Genomic DNA, 16,489 nt, shown 5'->3' with positions numbered 1-16,489 from the left:
TGTGTCAGAAGCAGGGCTTTGGGCTGTCCCTTCTACAGCCAAATTTCTCCAGAGATTTATTCCCACTGTTCTAATGTTTTGTCTTCCCACTGGTGTTCAGGCCTGGTCTTTCCAAATTTTACAATTTTCTTCATAACAGTGTGAAAGAACATTTCTTGTGAAATATGTATGTAAAAAATCACTTAAACATGTCATTAATTGAACAAAATACGGAGACCATTTTTCAGAATTATTTTCAGAATCAAAACGCTTTTCTCTTTTTCCCGATTATTCCTAAACATAGAATAAATATGACACATAAAATCATAAAAAACTGAAGCTACAACACAAATGGCAAGAGAATTCTAGTGAAATAAGATACTGTCAAACGCTGGTGTAGCACAACGACACAATAAAATGTGCACAAGTGCTCTGGGCCCGGAAGAATGCGGTGGAACACAGAGTCCTGCCTCTCTCACGCCCGGCCTCTCTCTTCCTCCTCAATTACCCATATAGATTTGGTTTGATCAAAAAACGTTGAGCTAAGTGAAATCTGCAGGAGAGGTGAGGACTGCTGCATTCCTAACAAACAGCTCCCTCTCCCCCCCAGAGGAGCCCGCTGCATGCTGGGGGATGGTGGGCAAATGGCCGCTGTCGAGAGGTGGACGTTAGCAACGTATCTGAGGTCAGTGGAGGTCAGAGAAATGGTGAGAGAAAAAAAATAAAAATAAAAATAATAATAACTTTAAAAAATGCTGTACTTACTGTGGGTTGGTCATACTGAGAGATGTGGCTCTGGGGGGAGGGGGGGTGGTGGGGAGGGGGGAGGGGACTGGGATTTCGTACGACGTCACCCTATTCTAACTCCTGTGTTCACCTTCACCTTACAGGAGAAATGCTTCACACATAACGGACCTAGAGAGAGAGAGAGAGAGAGAGAGAGAGGGAGAGAGAGAGAGAGGGATGGAGGGAGGGGAGAGAGAGAGGAGGATGGGGCACAGAGAGGGAGGAGAAGAATTATGAGACACACATGGCTTTATCAGTTTACCAAAAACACTCTTTGATTCAGTTTTCATGTCGCAACAAAAACATGGCATGTTTAGATGAGTGGGAGGTACAATGTGATGTGAAGTGGCTAAAACAGAACTGTGTAGGACTGACTTTCACACATCTATAAATGTCCACGTTCAAACAAGCCTGCATCACAATATCACTGTTAACTCCATTCGACACTATGACTTGACTCAAGAGCCGAAAGGTTAAAGAAGGCCGACACCAGTGGTCGGCAACCCTGGTCCTGGAGAGCCGCAGGGTGTGCTGGATTTTGTTTTCGCCTTAATACCAGCAACCGATTCAGACCCAAGAAACCAGGTGAGGTGAGTTAACTGTGTAATCGACTGCTTTAATTGATCAATTAAGTGCTGAGTAACAATGAAAGCTAGCACACCCTGCGGCTCTCCAGGACCAGGGTCGCCGACCCCTGGCCTACACTCTAACTTGTATTGCCATCTGAGAAATGCGATTGGAGAGCCCACAGTTGGAGATCCCAGTTACGCATAGTCCAGTCCATTAGACACAAACGTTTTGCTAATTTATTCCCATTTTCATTCATGTTACATATAAATCACTTCAGGATGCATTTGAACTTGACTTGATCCAAACCTAAAAAACACCATATACAGTTTTGCATACGATGCGCGAGTGAACACTACGAGAAGTGTTTGTTCTTAATTGTTTTACTACCGACGCACGACGCGTTGAAGGGAATCTTTAAAAAGCCCTCCTTCAAGGATGTACCTATAAATTTTGGCAAATGTTATTCAAAACATACCGTTCCTTGTGGTTCACTTTTCGTAGTCTGATTAAGTTGTCTACATCGATATAAACACACATCAATAACCAACACAAGCTGTAGCGATCATTTACCTCTCACCTCAATCATTTCAGCACTGAGCTCGAATGGTTTATTTGCCGTAGTTTGTATAAAGTCATAGAACCGCTTTGAAAACAAATGTGTGTAGATTGTTTCTGTCATAAAGGCAGTTGAACCCAGGATATGTTACATATCTTAAAAACAAAAAGCACAAAACTATAAAAAAGTGAGGAAGACTTTAACGCAAGAACAGATGAACCAGCAATTTGTTTCATAGTATTTTAAGAATAGGCTACTGAATTGCATTAAAATAATACTCAATTAATCAATAACACATCAAATCAAACTATGTTTAAAAAAATAGTGTAAGAGCCAGACAGACAGATTCCATGCATCACATAAGTAGGCTCATCTATTGATTAAAATGTCTGAAATATATTTTGTTTTTAGTCAAAATGCGAACTGAATGCCTTTATCAATCTAATGATGCATGTACAGACAGTGTGATGCACAATATTAGTCAGATTGAAGTAAAATTATAAGTAAAAAAATAAATTAACTATTAGTAGGTAGACGCGATCAAATTGGAAAAGCTGGCAATTCGGCAAAAACCTGAATGGGAACAATTATCTTTAAAATAGAAGATTCTTTATCTCTCATATTTTTAGGCTGTGCTGCTACTGGGACCAAGAGGCACAAAGCGGGAGAAGCGCACAATGTGACAATTGTCTAGCGATGTCTGGGGTCATTTTCTCGGCGATGTATCCAAATATAGCAAATAAATAAGTCAATGAAACGTTTTCAACTTTTCAAAATACCATTTTTAAGTAAATAAATGACATTGACTTGCGTTTTAAATAGGAAATAGGCACGATGTACGCAAACTCCGCATATGAGATGGTTATGCGTGCATCGTAAGTGGAAAGTTTACCATTGCGTTTGCCAGTGGGCAGTTTTAACCCGACAAAAAGTCATCAGTAGTTTACAATCTCTTCATTAGGTAGCCTACATCATGCAAAAGTCACCACGGTCAGTCCTTTGAACTGATGCCAGATTAACATAGTTGTTAAGAAAACGTCGTCTTTTGATCGTCTAAAACTTATTTAAAATTAATGACAGTCATTCCTTTATGGACCAGCTACGTTTCCGCGAAATAACATGAAGAGCAAGCTGAATCAGTCCTCCCAGCCCCCGTTTCCACTTACTGTACAAATCACGTCCGCTGTTGCAGCGCCATCCCCGTTCAAACCCACATTAAGCCCACGAGGAATCAGAACAGAACAAACTCACCATTACACACGCCTTTCCTACACGCCTCAGCGGGCTAGAATGTCAAAGATCAAAGTAGAAATCAGCTGTACCGGATTCCGACGGAGCCTTAAACAAATCACTACAGACCAGCAGGCAACCAATTCAAAGGCTGAACCGTCCTCATTTTCTTCATCTGCTTCTTTTTTCTTTTTTCAAAAAAAAAAAAAGAAAAAAGGATAGTCAATAGCCTAAAGCAATGGAGTTGTGCACATTATGCATTTCTTGGAGATCATTTAAGTTTTCACCTTACTCCCTTACAACTTGTTTTTGTAGACCGTGTGTGTCGGTTGCTTTTTTTCTTCCTAGAATAGGTATCACTCCGTTCCAGTGCCTCGTTTTACCAGGCCTCTAAGCTCCATCAGTAACCGTGCACATACTGACTGGAGGCATAACTCAGTCCTGTGATCAAGTGAAACCCGACAGATTACAACATGCAGGCAGAGGTTTCATCTCGGGACCTGGAGCCAGGAATACAGCGACAATTCACATGCAACTAGCCTTTTGCTCTAGTACCACCGTTCAACCATTAATCTTTGAGTGATAATTTGATAATAAGGCTAAAAGGATGAGGTTGTTTTTTTGTATTATTTTTTTGTAGGGGGGTGGGGGGTGGATGGGTTCCCCTATAACCTCAAAAACTAAGGTTTGGGGGGTATCCCATAAACTACCGATAGGCCTACTAAATTATTCAATCTGAGGTGCAAACCTACCTTTGTTGATTTACATCGTTGACCGTGTAATCGTGCCTCCCATGCCCCCGTGATGATGATAATGTCTCCCTGGCTGAGGATCAGTGTGAGTGAAGCTCCGGGTTCGCAGTGTGTAGGCTGCTATCCTTAGCGGTTTTGCATTGGACAAGCACCCCCGCTGCTTTTCAGAACACAGGGCAAAGCGAAAAAACCCAATCCGAAACGCAAGCATCATCATTCAACAAGATGCTATTGACTGTTTCTCCGTCTAACCGAATAACTAGATAACACCATTCTTGTAGGTATATTCAGGAGGACATTAAGCGCAGCGCTAACGTTCCAGATTACAGAGGGTTTCCCTCACGATCACAGCAGGGACTTCTTACACCGAATATAGGTCTCTCGGCGAGGAGCTGTCCAGGTGCTGAAAACGTTATTAACATCCACGATCGAGAAGCAATGCCGAGTCGATTTCACAAACGAGACACAAATTCAATTCGAGAAATCGCCACCGAAAACACGGAGGTCTGCATGTAGAGCACAAGCAATGATCAAATTTCTTGAATAGAGCCACAGAATAGCTACAGCCATTGCTGGAGTTCCGGTTCTTAAACGCTTGCGCTTAGCCTAAAAAACTTGCTGCCGTGCCGATACCTCACGGTGACCCCAAACGATATCTTAGTTCCAGTCACCTGGTTTCTGTGAGCTTTACATTTGGATGCCTTCTCTCTGTGTCCAAACTCATTTTTGTCTCAGGATTTACCGATATAAAGATGTTATGGGAATATATTTTTTGTCTTTGTAGCAATTGGCTTAACCGTTTGTCATTCAATCGGATTAGCCACTCGATGGTTAACGCACACATCAATCAATCTCCGAGCGTCTTCGCAACCCCTTTCTAATTAAACAAGGCTGGCCGTGGTCTGTTGAAGGGGTTGAGCTTTCCCACAGTGTGTGACTGCCATTGGGCTATTCTGCTGAAGAATACGGTCCATACGACATCATCATATTAACGTACTCGAATATATACATTTAAACGGTGCCTTCGACAGTTTTGCGTGTTTCTGAAGTAGCCTACTGTTTATTGTGAAATATCATTTGATTCGCAACGCTTTCAACATGCGAATGATTTGCGGTTGGGGAGCAAGACGTCGGCTACCATTTCAGCGAGACTTCCTTCTGCCATTTTCAGATGAGTGTAGCTACTGTAGTAAAGTCTGGTCACGATTTATTACATGCAACCATTGCCATTAACCCGACACTTTCATTATACAAGAAAAAATATGTCACTAAGGAAACATCATTATGGTTTACCTCAGTAATAATTAGCCGAACATACCTATTATATTGATATGTATCTTACAATTAATTACATTTTACTCTAGCATTATGAATGAATCACAAACCAATATTTTTTTTTAAAAAAGGTAAACTGCTAAGAGGTTTCCAAGGAACTTGAATTTCGACTGCTTCACAATACCGTGAGCTACTTTGAGTTTTTGTTGGTTTTAGTTCGTGTACAGTGAAATTTCCATTCAATTTCTATCACCAATAAATATATACATTTGGTATGTAGCCAAATATAGGCTACATTTAATTTAGAACAACGAATACAACCTTGTATTTAATTAAACACAATTACAAAAATAGGGATTCACTACAGCTAAAATGAATGACAACCTCTGGTTACCTTTGGAGTGGCAATAGTGAATGGAGACTACCCCGTGGCTTAAAGTAATTTACTTTTTTTATTGTTCCCTGGGAAGAGGGGTTTGATGTTGCTAAGCTGAAGGAACGGGAACTCCAACAGTCTGCACCACTCTTCTGTCAGTGCTGAGCCGAAGTTCACCCGAAGAACACACTTAAATCTAGTTCAAAACACCGCAACACAGTCAAGCCACCTCGCTTTCCGGTCCGCTGATACAGTGCGGCAAGTAACGTTTGGGACAAAGCAATTTTCTCTCAATTCAGCTCTATACTCCACAATATATTTTCCAATTAAACAATTCACAAGTGGTTAAAGTGCAGATTCTCAGGTTTTATTAAAGGGAACCTTTCTACATTTTGGTCTCACCACGTATAAATTACATCACTTTTTATACAAAGCTAGTAAATAAAGCAGATGAGATGCTTTTGTACACTTCATAATGAATTCTGCTGCTACTATCTGTGGTAACATCACTCACTTACAAGTCAGCCAATACCTGTGGCAGCCATACATGCCCGAACCATAACACCCCCTCCACCATGTTACACAAGTGAGGTGGTATGCTTTGGATATAGGGCAGTTCCTTTGGGCCTCCACACTTTGCGATTTCATCAATCTGATAAAATTCTAGGTTGGTCTCCTCTGTCCACAAGACCGTTCTCCAAAATTCTGCAGGCTTTTTGCAGGGACTACTTAAGCTGTAACCTGGCCAACCTTTTTATGAAGCTAAAGTGGTTTGCATCTTGCAGTGTAGTTCAGTGAAGTGTTCCTCATACAGTAGTCACAGACACATCCGTGCTTGCCTCCCTAATACTTTTTCTGATTTGTAGGACAGTGGTTATTTCCTTCATTAGGTGCATGGTGCCTGCAAAAATCATGGTATGGGGATGTTTTTCATACTACGGTGTTGGGCCTTTTATTAAAGCATACCAGGGATCATGGATCAGTTTGAATACATCAAAATACTTGAAGAGATTATGTTGCCGTAGGAAATGCCGCTGAAATGGGTGTTTCAACAAGACAATGACCTCAGACACATGGGTAAGCAAGCAACATCTTGCTTCCAAATGAAAAGGATTGAGGTAATGGAGTGGCCAGCTCAATCCACCAACCTCAACCCCATTGTAAACTTGTGGGGTGACATTAAAAATGCAGTTTCTGAAGCAAAATCCAAAAATTCACAGGAACTGTGGAATGTAGTTCATTCATCCTGGGCTGAAATACCTTTTTCTAGGTGCCAGAAGTTGGTTGACTCGATGCAACGCAGATGCTCAGCAAAAACAATGGTTATGCAACTAAATATTAGTTCAGCAATTTAAAGTGAAGTTAAATCGTGAACCATTTCTTCAGTTTATACAGTAAGCATTTGAGTTTGAAGAGCAAAATGTCGACACTGACATTTTTCTTTTTTTTTCTGATTAATATTCCTTTTTGCTTCCTGTAAAAGAATAAGCATACTTGTTAAAATTTGTTAATGCTTTAATTTGGAATTGAATGTGTAATGTTTCCACTACATTTGAAATATGGAACTAAAAGCTATTAAAAAATATTTGCACTATATTCCCTTTTTTAACACACTGCTATTTAATTGAACACAACTATATATACTTGTCAAAACATTATGGAGGGCAGGGACATTTTTGGTATGTCAGACATCCGATTGCTGTTCCTTTAGCTTCTCTGCTGGGCATGGGAAACAAGCCAACACTATTTGTACTTATGCAGCACTGTGATGAGTGTTGTCACACAAAAAGGGACGGGTCTATCACGTGAAGCAACCAAGGTGACCTTACCAATACAGCCATTTAGGGCAATGTAGCAATGAGAAAAATAACCTGTATCATACGTACTGGACTTGATATACTGTATTGAAAAATACTTAAAAATGTAAAACCGACAGTATGGTTAAAATATTCTGGGAATGACCATAGGCTAAAGATCTCAGTAGATTTGCATAACTAATTACAGCAAAATGGTTCATTCAACCCAGAGCTTGGTGAATGATGAACCTGTAGAATGAAATTATGATTTACATCATACCGTGGAATATTAGCAATAACATTGTGTCCTGGAACAAGATGCGCTGTGGTGGCAAGAGTCATTTGCTCATGCAAATGAGCACAATTCTATATGAGTTTAAAGGAGGTATGAAAAATCCCAGCTAAATATGTGCAATCTCTCAACTGTCACTAGAAAATTGCCTCTGAGAACGTATGTGTACCCTTATTCAATTTGAAGTTGACACCAGTTTCATTTTACAAAGCTATAAGGTTTAAAATGGAAAAGTACAGTATAAGTACCACACGTTGTTTTACATTGGTTAATCTTCAACTTTGTAATTTCATATGTAGATTGAATTATATACACTCACTGAGCACTTTATTAGAGATTTATCAGACTTATTTTTTTTTACTTCTATTGCAGTAGCCTATCCACTTAAGAGTTATGATGCGTTGTGTGTTCAGAGATGCTCTTCTGCATACCAGTGTTGTAATGTGTGGTTATTTGCGTTACAGTCACCTTCCTGTCAACTTTGACCAGTCTGGCCATTCTCCCCAGACCCATATCTACATGATTGTATGCATTGCACTGCTGCCACACAATTGGCTGATTAGATAATCACATGAATAATTAGGTGTAAGTAAAAATGTTCCTAATAAAGTGCTCGGTGAGTGACACACATTTTATGCCTGCTAGCCGACCCATGGTTTCCATGGTTACAAGCCAAACCACTATTGGAAAGCAACTGATGCCCATCCACTAATGTCAACAGGACTGGTGAGAACCCAAAGAAAAATAACTATTTATATGGACAGGTGTGTGAAAAATGAAAATGAGATCATAGTGTTTCATATGCCACTTCAGACACTTTCCAAAATTCTTCTGATAATCGCTTCAGCTGGGAGACAGTAAAAAAATGTAAACAGTGCGAACAAATATGTTCCCATGATGCCAGTCATACCTATGGCATCTGCTAATTCAGTCTTTTCATTCCACAAATTCTGTTCTGTCTGCACCTCCTCGAAAGGGGCCATTAACTTGTAGAGAACCTGTAGTCTCTTCACAGCAACTGTGGCAGTATCAGAACACTAGGCAACAGACAACAGGAGAGACCTTTTACACACACACTGCATATAGCTCATAAAAAAGAAATGAGAAGTGAAATTGTGTGTGGGTTTGCTGGCTATAATAACATTTATATAACCACAGCTCAATTTCTATACCAGGTTCCAACCCCTATAACTAGTCTATGTGCAATGTCTGTATAAAGTGTAAACTTGGTGTGTCAATTATGAGGCCATCATATGGCATACATCATTACCAATATCAACCTAAAAAGCAACATCATCGTGTCATGTTACTTGAACTGTTAAAGCAAAACATTCATTCATACAACAGTCACATGGTCCCTCCGCCGTCCCTCCGCCCCCTTTTGGAATGCCTTGTCCAAAAAGAAAGAGGGAAAGAAAAAAAACAACACACTTTTGTTCACCCAGCCTCTACCGTTGAGTCAGGAAAGTGCAGAAAAGATTACACCGCCTTACAGACATTTTATTATTTTTCTGTGTGTTGGTAGATAATAGTGATATCTAGAACAAAATTTTAGATTCATACTCCATTTAACGCTCGCCGGGTGTCGACAAACATTACAAAATGTGAATTTTAGAGGGCCATACCTTTGTAAAGAAAATTTGTATGTAGAATTCATGTAGATGTATGCAATATTAAACCCAGTTGAAAAAGTGGAGTAGTCTACAGTGGCTAGTGGATAATTTCAATTGGACTTACAGGTCCAATTACAGGTATGCAAATATATATGAAGTTAGGATAGTTGGAAGTGATGTCTAAACAAAACCCACTGAGTACTAAATCTTTCTAGAAAAGATGATTAAGGTCTAACTTCAACATATTCGATGTAGAGGGTCGGGTGAAATTTCTGACCTTGGTTTCCGGGTGGGTGTAAATGTGCCAAAAATGGCCAAATTGAATACTCCATGGGTCAAATCTCAGCTAATGGTATTATGAACATGTTTATGTTTACACAATGAGAAAGTGTTCTCATAGGACTCATTTACAAATAAAAACACTAAAAATAGATATAACCCCCCCTCCAAAAAAGGGAATTATTAGAGCCAAATATCTCCAAAACAGAAGTAGATGCATGTTGTCTGAGCACAGACATGACTTGTGCACAGACATGTGTCCATACATACACATTTACAAATTGTAAAGTGTAAAAATCACATTTCATGCCATGATGCATTTTTCAGTGGGCCACCGGGCAAACTTTAAATGGCAAAACGATATTGAATATGATTTTCAGAAATGTTCTCTCATAACGGTCTAGCAACACACCGAGAAAAAAATATATACAAGTGGTTCTGTGGTGCAACCACCACAAGTTGGCATGAAATGGCCATACTCGCATGAAGGGACACTTATAAACCTTCCATTCATTATAGAAACAGCCTGGTGTGGCAAATATTTTGCCTCAGTCTGAAACATGAACTTTGCCACAACAGTAATTTATTCCTGAATCAAGAACATTGCTTGCATGCCAAGAAATAATTTCTTGTAGAAGCATGTTCCTGAAACTGTCACATGCACACACCTGAATTTAGGACACATACCAAGATGTTTCCTGCACTTTCACTGTAATCAGTCTCCAAAGATCAGTTAACTTGGGACTTTGCTTGCACACAAATTAAAACGTCCTTCAACTTAATTTACCTCAATCTGCAAATGCAGAGGTAACTTTATTCCACACAGTATGGTAATCATCCAAATTCTTCAGGCCTCCAAGAAATTAACCACAGGAAATAATTAAACAAAAAAGGTGCCATTAACCATCTAGTTTCACTTGTAGTTCAGTGTTGCCATAGTGGTGTGGTCGAGGGACACCACTCATAGTTGAAGTTTCACTGCGTCATGGTTGATCAGTCTGAGAATGCAAATTGAGAACTGTAGACTGAGAACTGCAATGTGGACAAACTGCAATCGTGACATTGCTGAGCTCACAGGGATGTACACACGCCTATTTCAGGCTAATTTTCCCAGCTGCACAACTCGGTTTCATTTAAAGTACTCCGACTGACTACTTCTAGTCACTTGCATCAGCTTACCATTGGACTTTCAGGGTAAGTACACAGCATTCAATTTTTTTTACAGGAACACAAAGTGAATGGATATTATGGTACTCCTTATGAAAGCTATAGCTTCATTTTATAATTCTATTCTATTAATTTCTTAACATATTGCTGGTTATTGGAAAACAACCCTTGATGTTTTCACTCACATTGCCATTATGTACACTATACATTTCGGATTCTGTAGTGCCTAGAATTGTTATTGAGGGACTTGGACATTTATCATTTCAGGCATCAAACTTGTAGATCAGCTCCATAAAATCACTGAGGAAGAGTTATGAGTTTAACCAACCTGATCGGTTTAAAATAAATATGTAGAACGAAAGACATTAGATGCCTTTGTGAGCCACAGACTACATTTGTAGTCATTTTAGCACCGTGATGCTGGGTGTGATGACCCGTTCATAGTACCCTGGTTCTACAACGGTCACATAATACAATCTGAAATATGTGTATCATCATACGATCTGTGCTGAACGGGATTGTACGAACCACACTAACGTGTCCCGTTAAGGAAGTGCAAGATTACTGCCTGTGGCCTATTGTCATTGTGCGTGAAGTTTCCACACATGGAGAAGGGCTGCATTGTCCTCATTGTTTGAGGGAACCGGCCACCACAGAAATACAGCGCCGCGTACAGCACCGCTAAGTCATTTCCGCTTTCCTTTTCTAGGAAGAATCCGGAAGTGAGCTCTTAAATCAAGAATTAAAAGGGTGGATTTGTCTTGTCATGATGGCTGGTAAGGAAAGGCACTGTGGTTTTTATCCTCCGCTCCACAGCTTCTGGACACACTGGTCCACCATTCACGCATTAACAACTACGTGCTGTGTACCTGCAGACACACACACACACACACACACACACACACACACACACACACACACACACACTACATACTCACTTACACAGCACTTGACAAACTTTACAAACTACTCCATATGAATAACCTAAGACTTGTCCAGTATATAACGTCTACCATAAAGCTGGAAGACAGAATATTACTTTCTGCCAAAAGGGAAAATGCAGAAAGTAATATTCTGTCTTCCAGCTTTATGGTAGATGTTCTATACTGGACAAGTCTTAGGTTGCTGATGACTTAGAGTATCTACTGAAACTTTAAAAATATGATATTAACAGACAAACGCATATGCATTAGAATAATTGAAGGGTTTCTAATGATGTATTATTTCATCATCTTGGTGGTGCTAGTGATGAGTAAAACGTCTGTGTGGGTGGCAGGGTGGACTGGGAAGGGCTTGACATTTAAAAACTGTTTTGCCAGGGGGGTAAAAGGTGAGGGAGGCAAGATTCCTGCGTATTCTCCATCCCGTAAACACATACATACTTTAGTAGTTATGTCAGCATTGGATCGGATGCATTCCCAACGGTTTCAGAGCGGTAAAAGTTGAAGTGCTGCATACAGGGAACTAAGGAGGTCCTCATTTCACAGACCACGGAGAACCTTGCGGAGCCCTGGAGGCCTCCTACTGCCTGCACGGGGGCACCTGCTTCATGATCCCTACTGTGGTCACACCAAACTGCAAGTAAGTCACTGACCTTTTGAACTCATGGTCACATGTCAGGCCCTCACTAGACAATGATATCAAAACATTTTCGTGGGGGAATCAAAACAAAAATGGAAGACTGGCTTCAAATGGTTACTCAAGAGGTACGGCCAAGCCCGTTGCCAGCCAGCTGCCTGTGAATGACTTGGAACACAACGGTTCGCCAACCACTCAAATAGTTTCACCATGTCACCATAGCGTATTAGTCGGAGTGAAAAAGATGGCCTGGGGCAGTTTGTTACCTGCGTCTCGGAGCGAGGTCCCGGTGACGAGCGGCTCACGGTAGCTGGGTACCTGTCCTTCTCGCCCAGGTGCGCCCCCAACTACAAGGGCAACAGGTGCAACGAGATGCAGCTGCCCAGCACCTCCATGGACGCGGAGCGGGCCGGACTCATCGCCGCCGTGGTCATCGTCGTGCTCCTGATTCTGGTGATCCTCGCCGTCGTCATCTACTACACGTGCAAGTGAGTAAATCTGAAATCCTCCCCGCCCCCATACCCCACAGGAGCAAGCACAGGCACGGAGTAACTGAAGGAAATTCAATCAATTAAACTATTGTTCTTGTTGTCATCCTTTACTATGATTCACGTTTGTGGTTTTCTATCACTCGCCTTCTCTTAATGTGCAGATACTTTGTTCTGGTAATATAACCGCTACTTCCTTTAACACGGCCCCCAAGGAAGACTCTGTGAAATCTAGAGGCTCTTCTGCCAAGGGATTCACAATTCTCAGAGAGCAACAGGCAATAAATTCTCATCCAAAAGAAAAGAAAAAAACAACAAAAAAAAAACAACAAAAAAAAACAAAGAAAATCATTTGTGCTGCATCATGATTTACAATTAAAAAGCAAGCATTACACTTTTTCATAGACTCAGTTCTGCAAGTCGGTTTTAGTGATTGTAAGCTTGCTATCATGTTTGCAAGGAGAAAAAAAAAGTAAAAAACAAGTAAAATTGAAGGACAAATGTATTTTTTTTTTCTTAACATACTATTTATCTACCAAGGACTGCAAGAAAATGTTAAATGTTATGTTATAGCTCCATAACAATATCACAATAAGACATCTTCAAAAAAGAAAGTGCAGAGACATTGACCGTTGTCACTATATTATTTTTCAGAGTGTGGAAACGGAAACCAAAGACCACCCAGAACACAGAGTACTGGAAAGTTGCACGGAGAGTATGAGGTTGGAATTTGAGGGTGAGGGGGGGTGGTATCTTTTTTTGGGGACACACATACACTGACTGGCAGCGTCAGTTCGGATTCTGCCGAAGACGCAGTAATGAGGAACTGTCCCGAGCAATCTGCAAAGCGTAAACAAGTGCCCAGGAAACCCAAACAGACATGCCCCATCTCCACCTCAGCGATCCATGTACATCAGCCTCAGGCCAGGCCCGGCCGCGCCCAGAAACTCTGAGAGGAACCGGCATGACGTTCATTCCCCCGAAGCGGAGCAGAGGACTTTCACACGGTACCCCGAATCCAATGTCTACATGGGTCAAGCATATGGTTTTCTGTGCTTCTGTATAGGTCACTTTCTTTTTGAACTTGACTTGAGAAAAAAACATTTCAAATAGCCTACAGTACTGTGCAAATGTAAAACAAATTCCATAAAGCAAAGGTGCTTTAAAAAATATTTGTAAGTCTCTAAATATAAAAAACAAACAGAAAAAAGTATTATGATAGTGCAGTAAACAGTTAAAAACTAAATCAAATCAATATTTGCTCTGACAACCCTTCCCTTTTAAACCTGCATTAATTCTCTTAGGTACACTGTCCTGCAGTTTTATAAGAAAATCAGCTGTATCTCCAAACATATTGGAGAACTCGCCAAAGTTCTTCTGCAGACTGAGGCCGTAGTGCTTGTTTCTAGCTCTCCAAGTCATCCCAGAAAGCCTTGATCAAGTCTTTATCTGTAAAGAGGTTCATTATATTTATTGAAACTACATAAATTTATCTAACATTTTGATCATTTTTTGGAAAATTAATATTTCAAATGTCAAAAAACAAAATTTCTCCTGAGAAATTAATGTATTGTAAAAAATAGTAAAGTATTTAAAAATCTAGGGTTCAGAAGACTTTTGCACATTACTGTTTGTCATCTGCAAACTCATTAAAATGTTGCAAATGCTCAACCAGATGTTAAGATTAATTAATGTTCTGATTATTATGGGTTATTCGCTGGCATAAGCTGAATGAGGTTACAATGGAACCATTCAATTGACTCGACCATGTCTTTGAATGCAGGAAACCAAATAACGGCAAATATTGTAAAGTGTAGATAAGCATTTCCTTGGAATATATTTATAGGTTCCAATGTGGACCTCAATGTATCTTTTTGTTGAGAGTTGTACATGAAATGTGCAGCCCTGTCTGACTTCCCTTTGAGTCTCCAAATGTTTTGTTTGGCAGTGGGACTATTAACAGAAATGCCGTTTGTCTTGGACTCTGTTCAAATACTTTACTGACACTTGAGATTATTAAATAAACACAGAGGTTCCTGTTTAGGGTGACCTTTTAAATCATTCATCAGATGAGTCACGTTGTCATTGTTACATAAGAACAGACACATTCAACATTAAAAGGAAGTTGCCGCAAAGCTATAAACAGTTTAACATATGAAAAAAAAAAGGGAAAGAAATATATATACATTTTTTTAAATAAAGAGATTTGCATTTTAAACAGGGTTTCAATCAAGCGGCTTGTTTTATGCTTAATTAGACCAAGGGCAGAGTTGATCACACAAAGCATCGCAATGCAAATACACACATACCAAGGCCCTCCTACAGTATATGTGCGCTTGCTGAGATTAAAATGTGAAAATCCCAGTGTAAATCCTACCTAATTGGCAGAGGTGGTAAGTCCAGGGGTCCAAAGGTTCCGTGCGTTTCTTCCACCCATGAACTCAGCGGATTTTGCATATTAGTTCTACCTCCTGAATGAAGAAAGGTGCAAATCCAAGTGATTGGAACAAAATACTTTCACTTTCTGAACTGGGATTTTCAAACTGTGCTCTTTGGGCCTTCATTCGGTAAAGTAACAGTCTGAGGAGCGCAGGAGAATTTTCCCTCGAAACCTGGGCCACTTAAGGAAGCCAAGCAGAGCAGATATTTAGCAGTCTCACAACAGGGCCAACACACTCAATTACAAATAAATCCAAACCTTGTTTTAAATCTGGGGGGTATTTCCCAAAATTGAGTAAGCTAGACTTCTGCACTGAGTAAAACCTGGAAGCGCTATTTTTACTTCAGACCATGTTCCATATTTGAGGGGGTTCCAGGCTTTTACTCAGGGAATCAGTCTAACTTAGCGAATTAGCCAGCTTAGTGAAATACCCCACTGGTCAAATGCTGAAAACTTGTCTTGGTGCTCTGCAATACCTGCCATTCATCTCAGTTGACCAGTTTTAAAGGACAGTTATATTGCACATGCTGTTTCAGTAAAATGTTACCGTCACGCAATTAAAAGCCCAGATAAATTAATTAAAAGGAAGGCAGGGGGAAAGACAGGCACTTTTTTCACGTCCCCGGTGGAACACAAATTGGCTCGGGCCTGAGAGCAGGGCCGGGGGATTGATCGAGCGCTGCGGGGGCTGATCGATGAGGTCCCGGACCGGACCCATGGGGGACGCCGCTGCTCGTTCCGGGACAGGGGGAGGCCTGTGGCTAACTGGCCGAGACGGATCAATGGGGAGGTGACAGCCTTGCTTCAGTCTGACCAACGAGCCCGAAAGCTCCGAGGGGGAAGCCCTCCGAACACGAACACAATGCCACGGGGTGCGGAAGCAGACGGAAGCATCGGGAAGCTGAAAGGAAAGTTGATAAAACGGCTGCGTTTCCAACACATTCAATCCAATTGGACCTGGGTCAAACACATAATCATTTTGGATTGAAATACTTTTCTGTGCTCAACTGATTTTGCCTGGCACAAATGAGCCAAGAAAGAGGACCAGAAGGTGGGGTTTGCACTTTGAGAGCATTTCATAGGTTCCAAAAAAAAAAAAGCACAGAAAAGCACAAAAGTATTTGAATCCAAAATAATTACATATTACCAGGACTGGATGCCAGGACACTTGAGGAATGCTGCATTAAGCATAAGACCAGGAGTCGGCAGAGGGAGACAGGACAGCCAGGGCCTGCCAGGGTTAGGGAGAGTTTGGCCAGCGTTTCCCAGGTGAGCACAGCAACAACTCCTCCCAGTGTCACGCTGGTTCACA

At 40.8% G+C, this 16,489-nt stretch overlaps 1 protein-coding gene across 1 annotated transcript; it reads left to right on the top strand.

Moving 5' to 3' along the window:
• The first annotated feature begins 10,618 nt into the window (after window positions 1-10,618).
• Window positions 10,619-14,800, top strand: LOC133111773 (pro-neuregulin-4, membrane-bound isoform-like). Its single transcript, XM_061222354.1, has 5 exons — window positions 10,619-10,698; window positions 11,381-11,447; window positions 12,159-12,252; window positions 12,585-12,737; window positions 13,392-14,800. Exons 2-5 carry the CDS (start codon window positions 11,438-11,440, stop codon window positions 13,456-13,458), a joined length of 324 nt encoding a protein of 107 aa, XP_061078338.1. The 5' UTR covers window positions 10,619-10,698; window positions 11,381-11,437; the 3' UTR covers window positions 13,459-14,800.
• Window positions 14,801-16,489: the final 1,689 nt, after the last annotated feature.

The sequence above is a fragment of the Conger conger genome, chromosome 15 (genome assembly GCF_963514075.1).
Source record: "Conger conger chromosome 15, fConCon1.1, whole genome shotgun sequence".
NCBI classification, from domain to species: Eukaryota; Metazoa; Chordata; class Actinopteri; order Anguilliformes; family Congridae; genus Conger; species Conger conger.
Note: the sequence above shows the minus strand (reverse complement) of the source record. Positions and strands in the feature narration are given on the sequence as shown.

Bases quoted from the DNA above. Each gene is read 5' to 3' on its own strand.
- LOC133111773 (XM_061222354.1), top strand. The intron at 12,253-12,584 runs GTAAGTCACTGA...CTTCTCGCCCAG, and splicing joins GTGGTCACACCAAACTGCAA to GTGCGCCCCCAACTACAAGG. The intron at 12,738-13,391 runs GTGAGTAAATCT...ATTATTTTTCAG, and splicing joins GTCATCTACTACACGTGCAA to AGTGTGGAAACGGAAACCAA.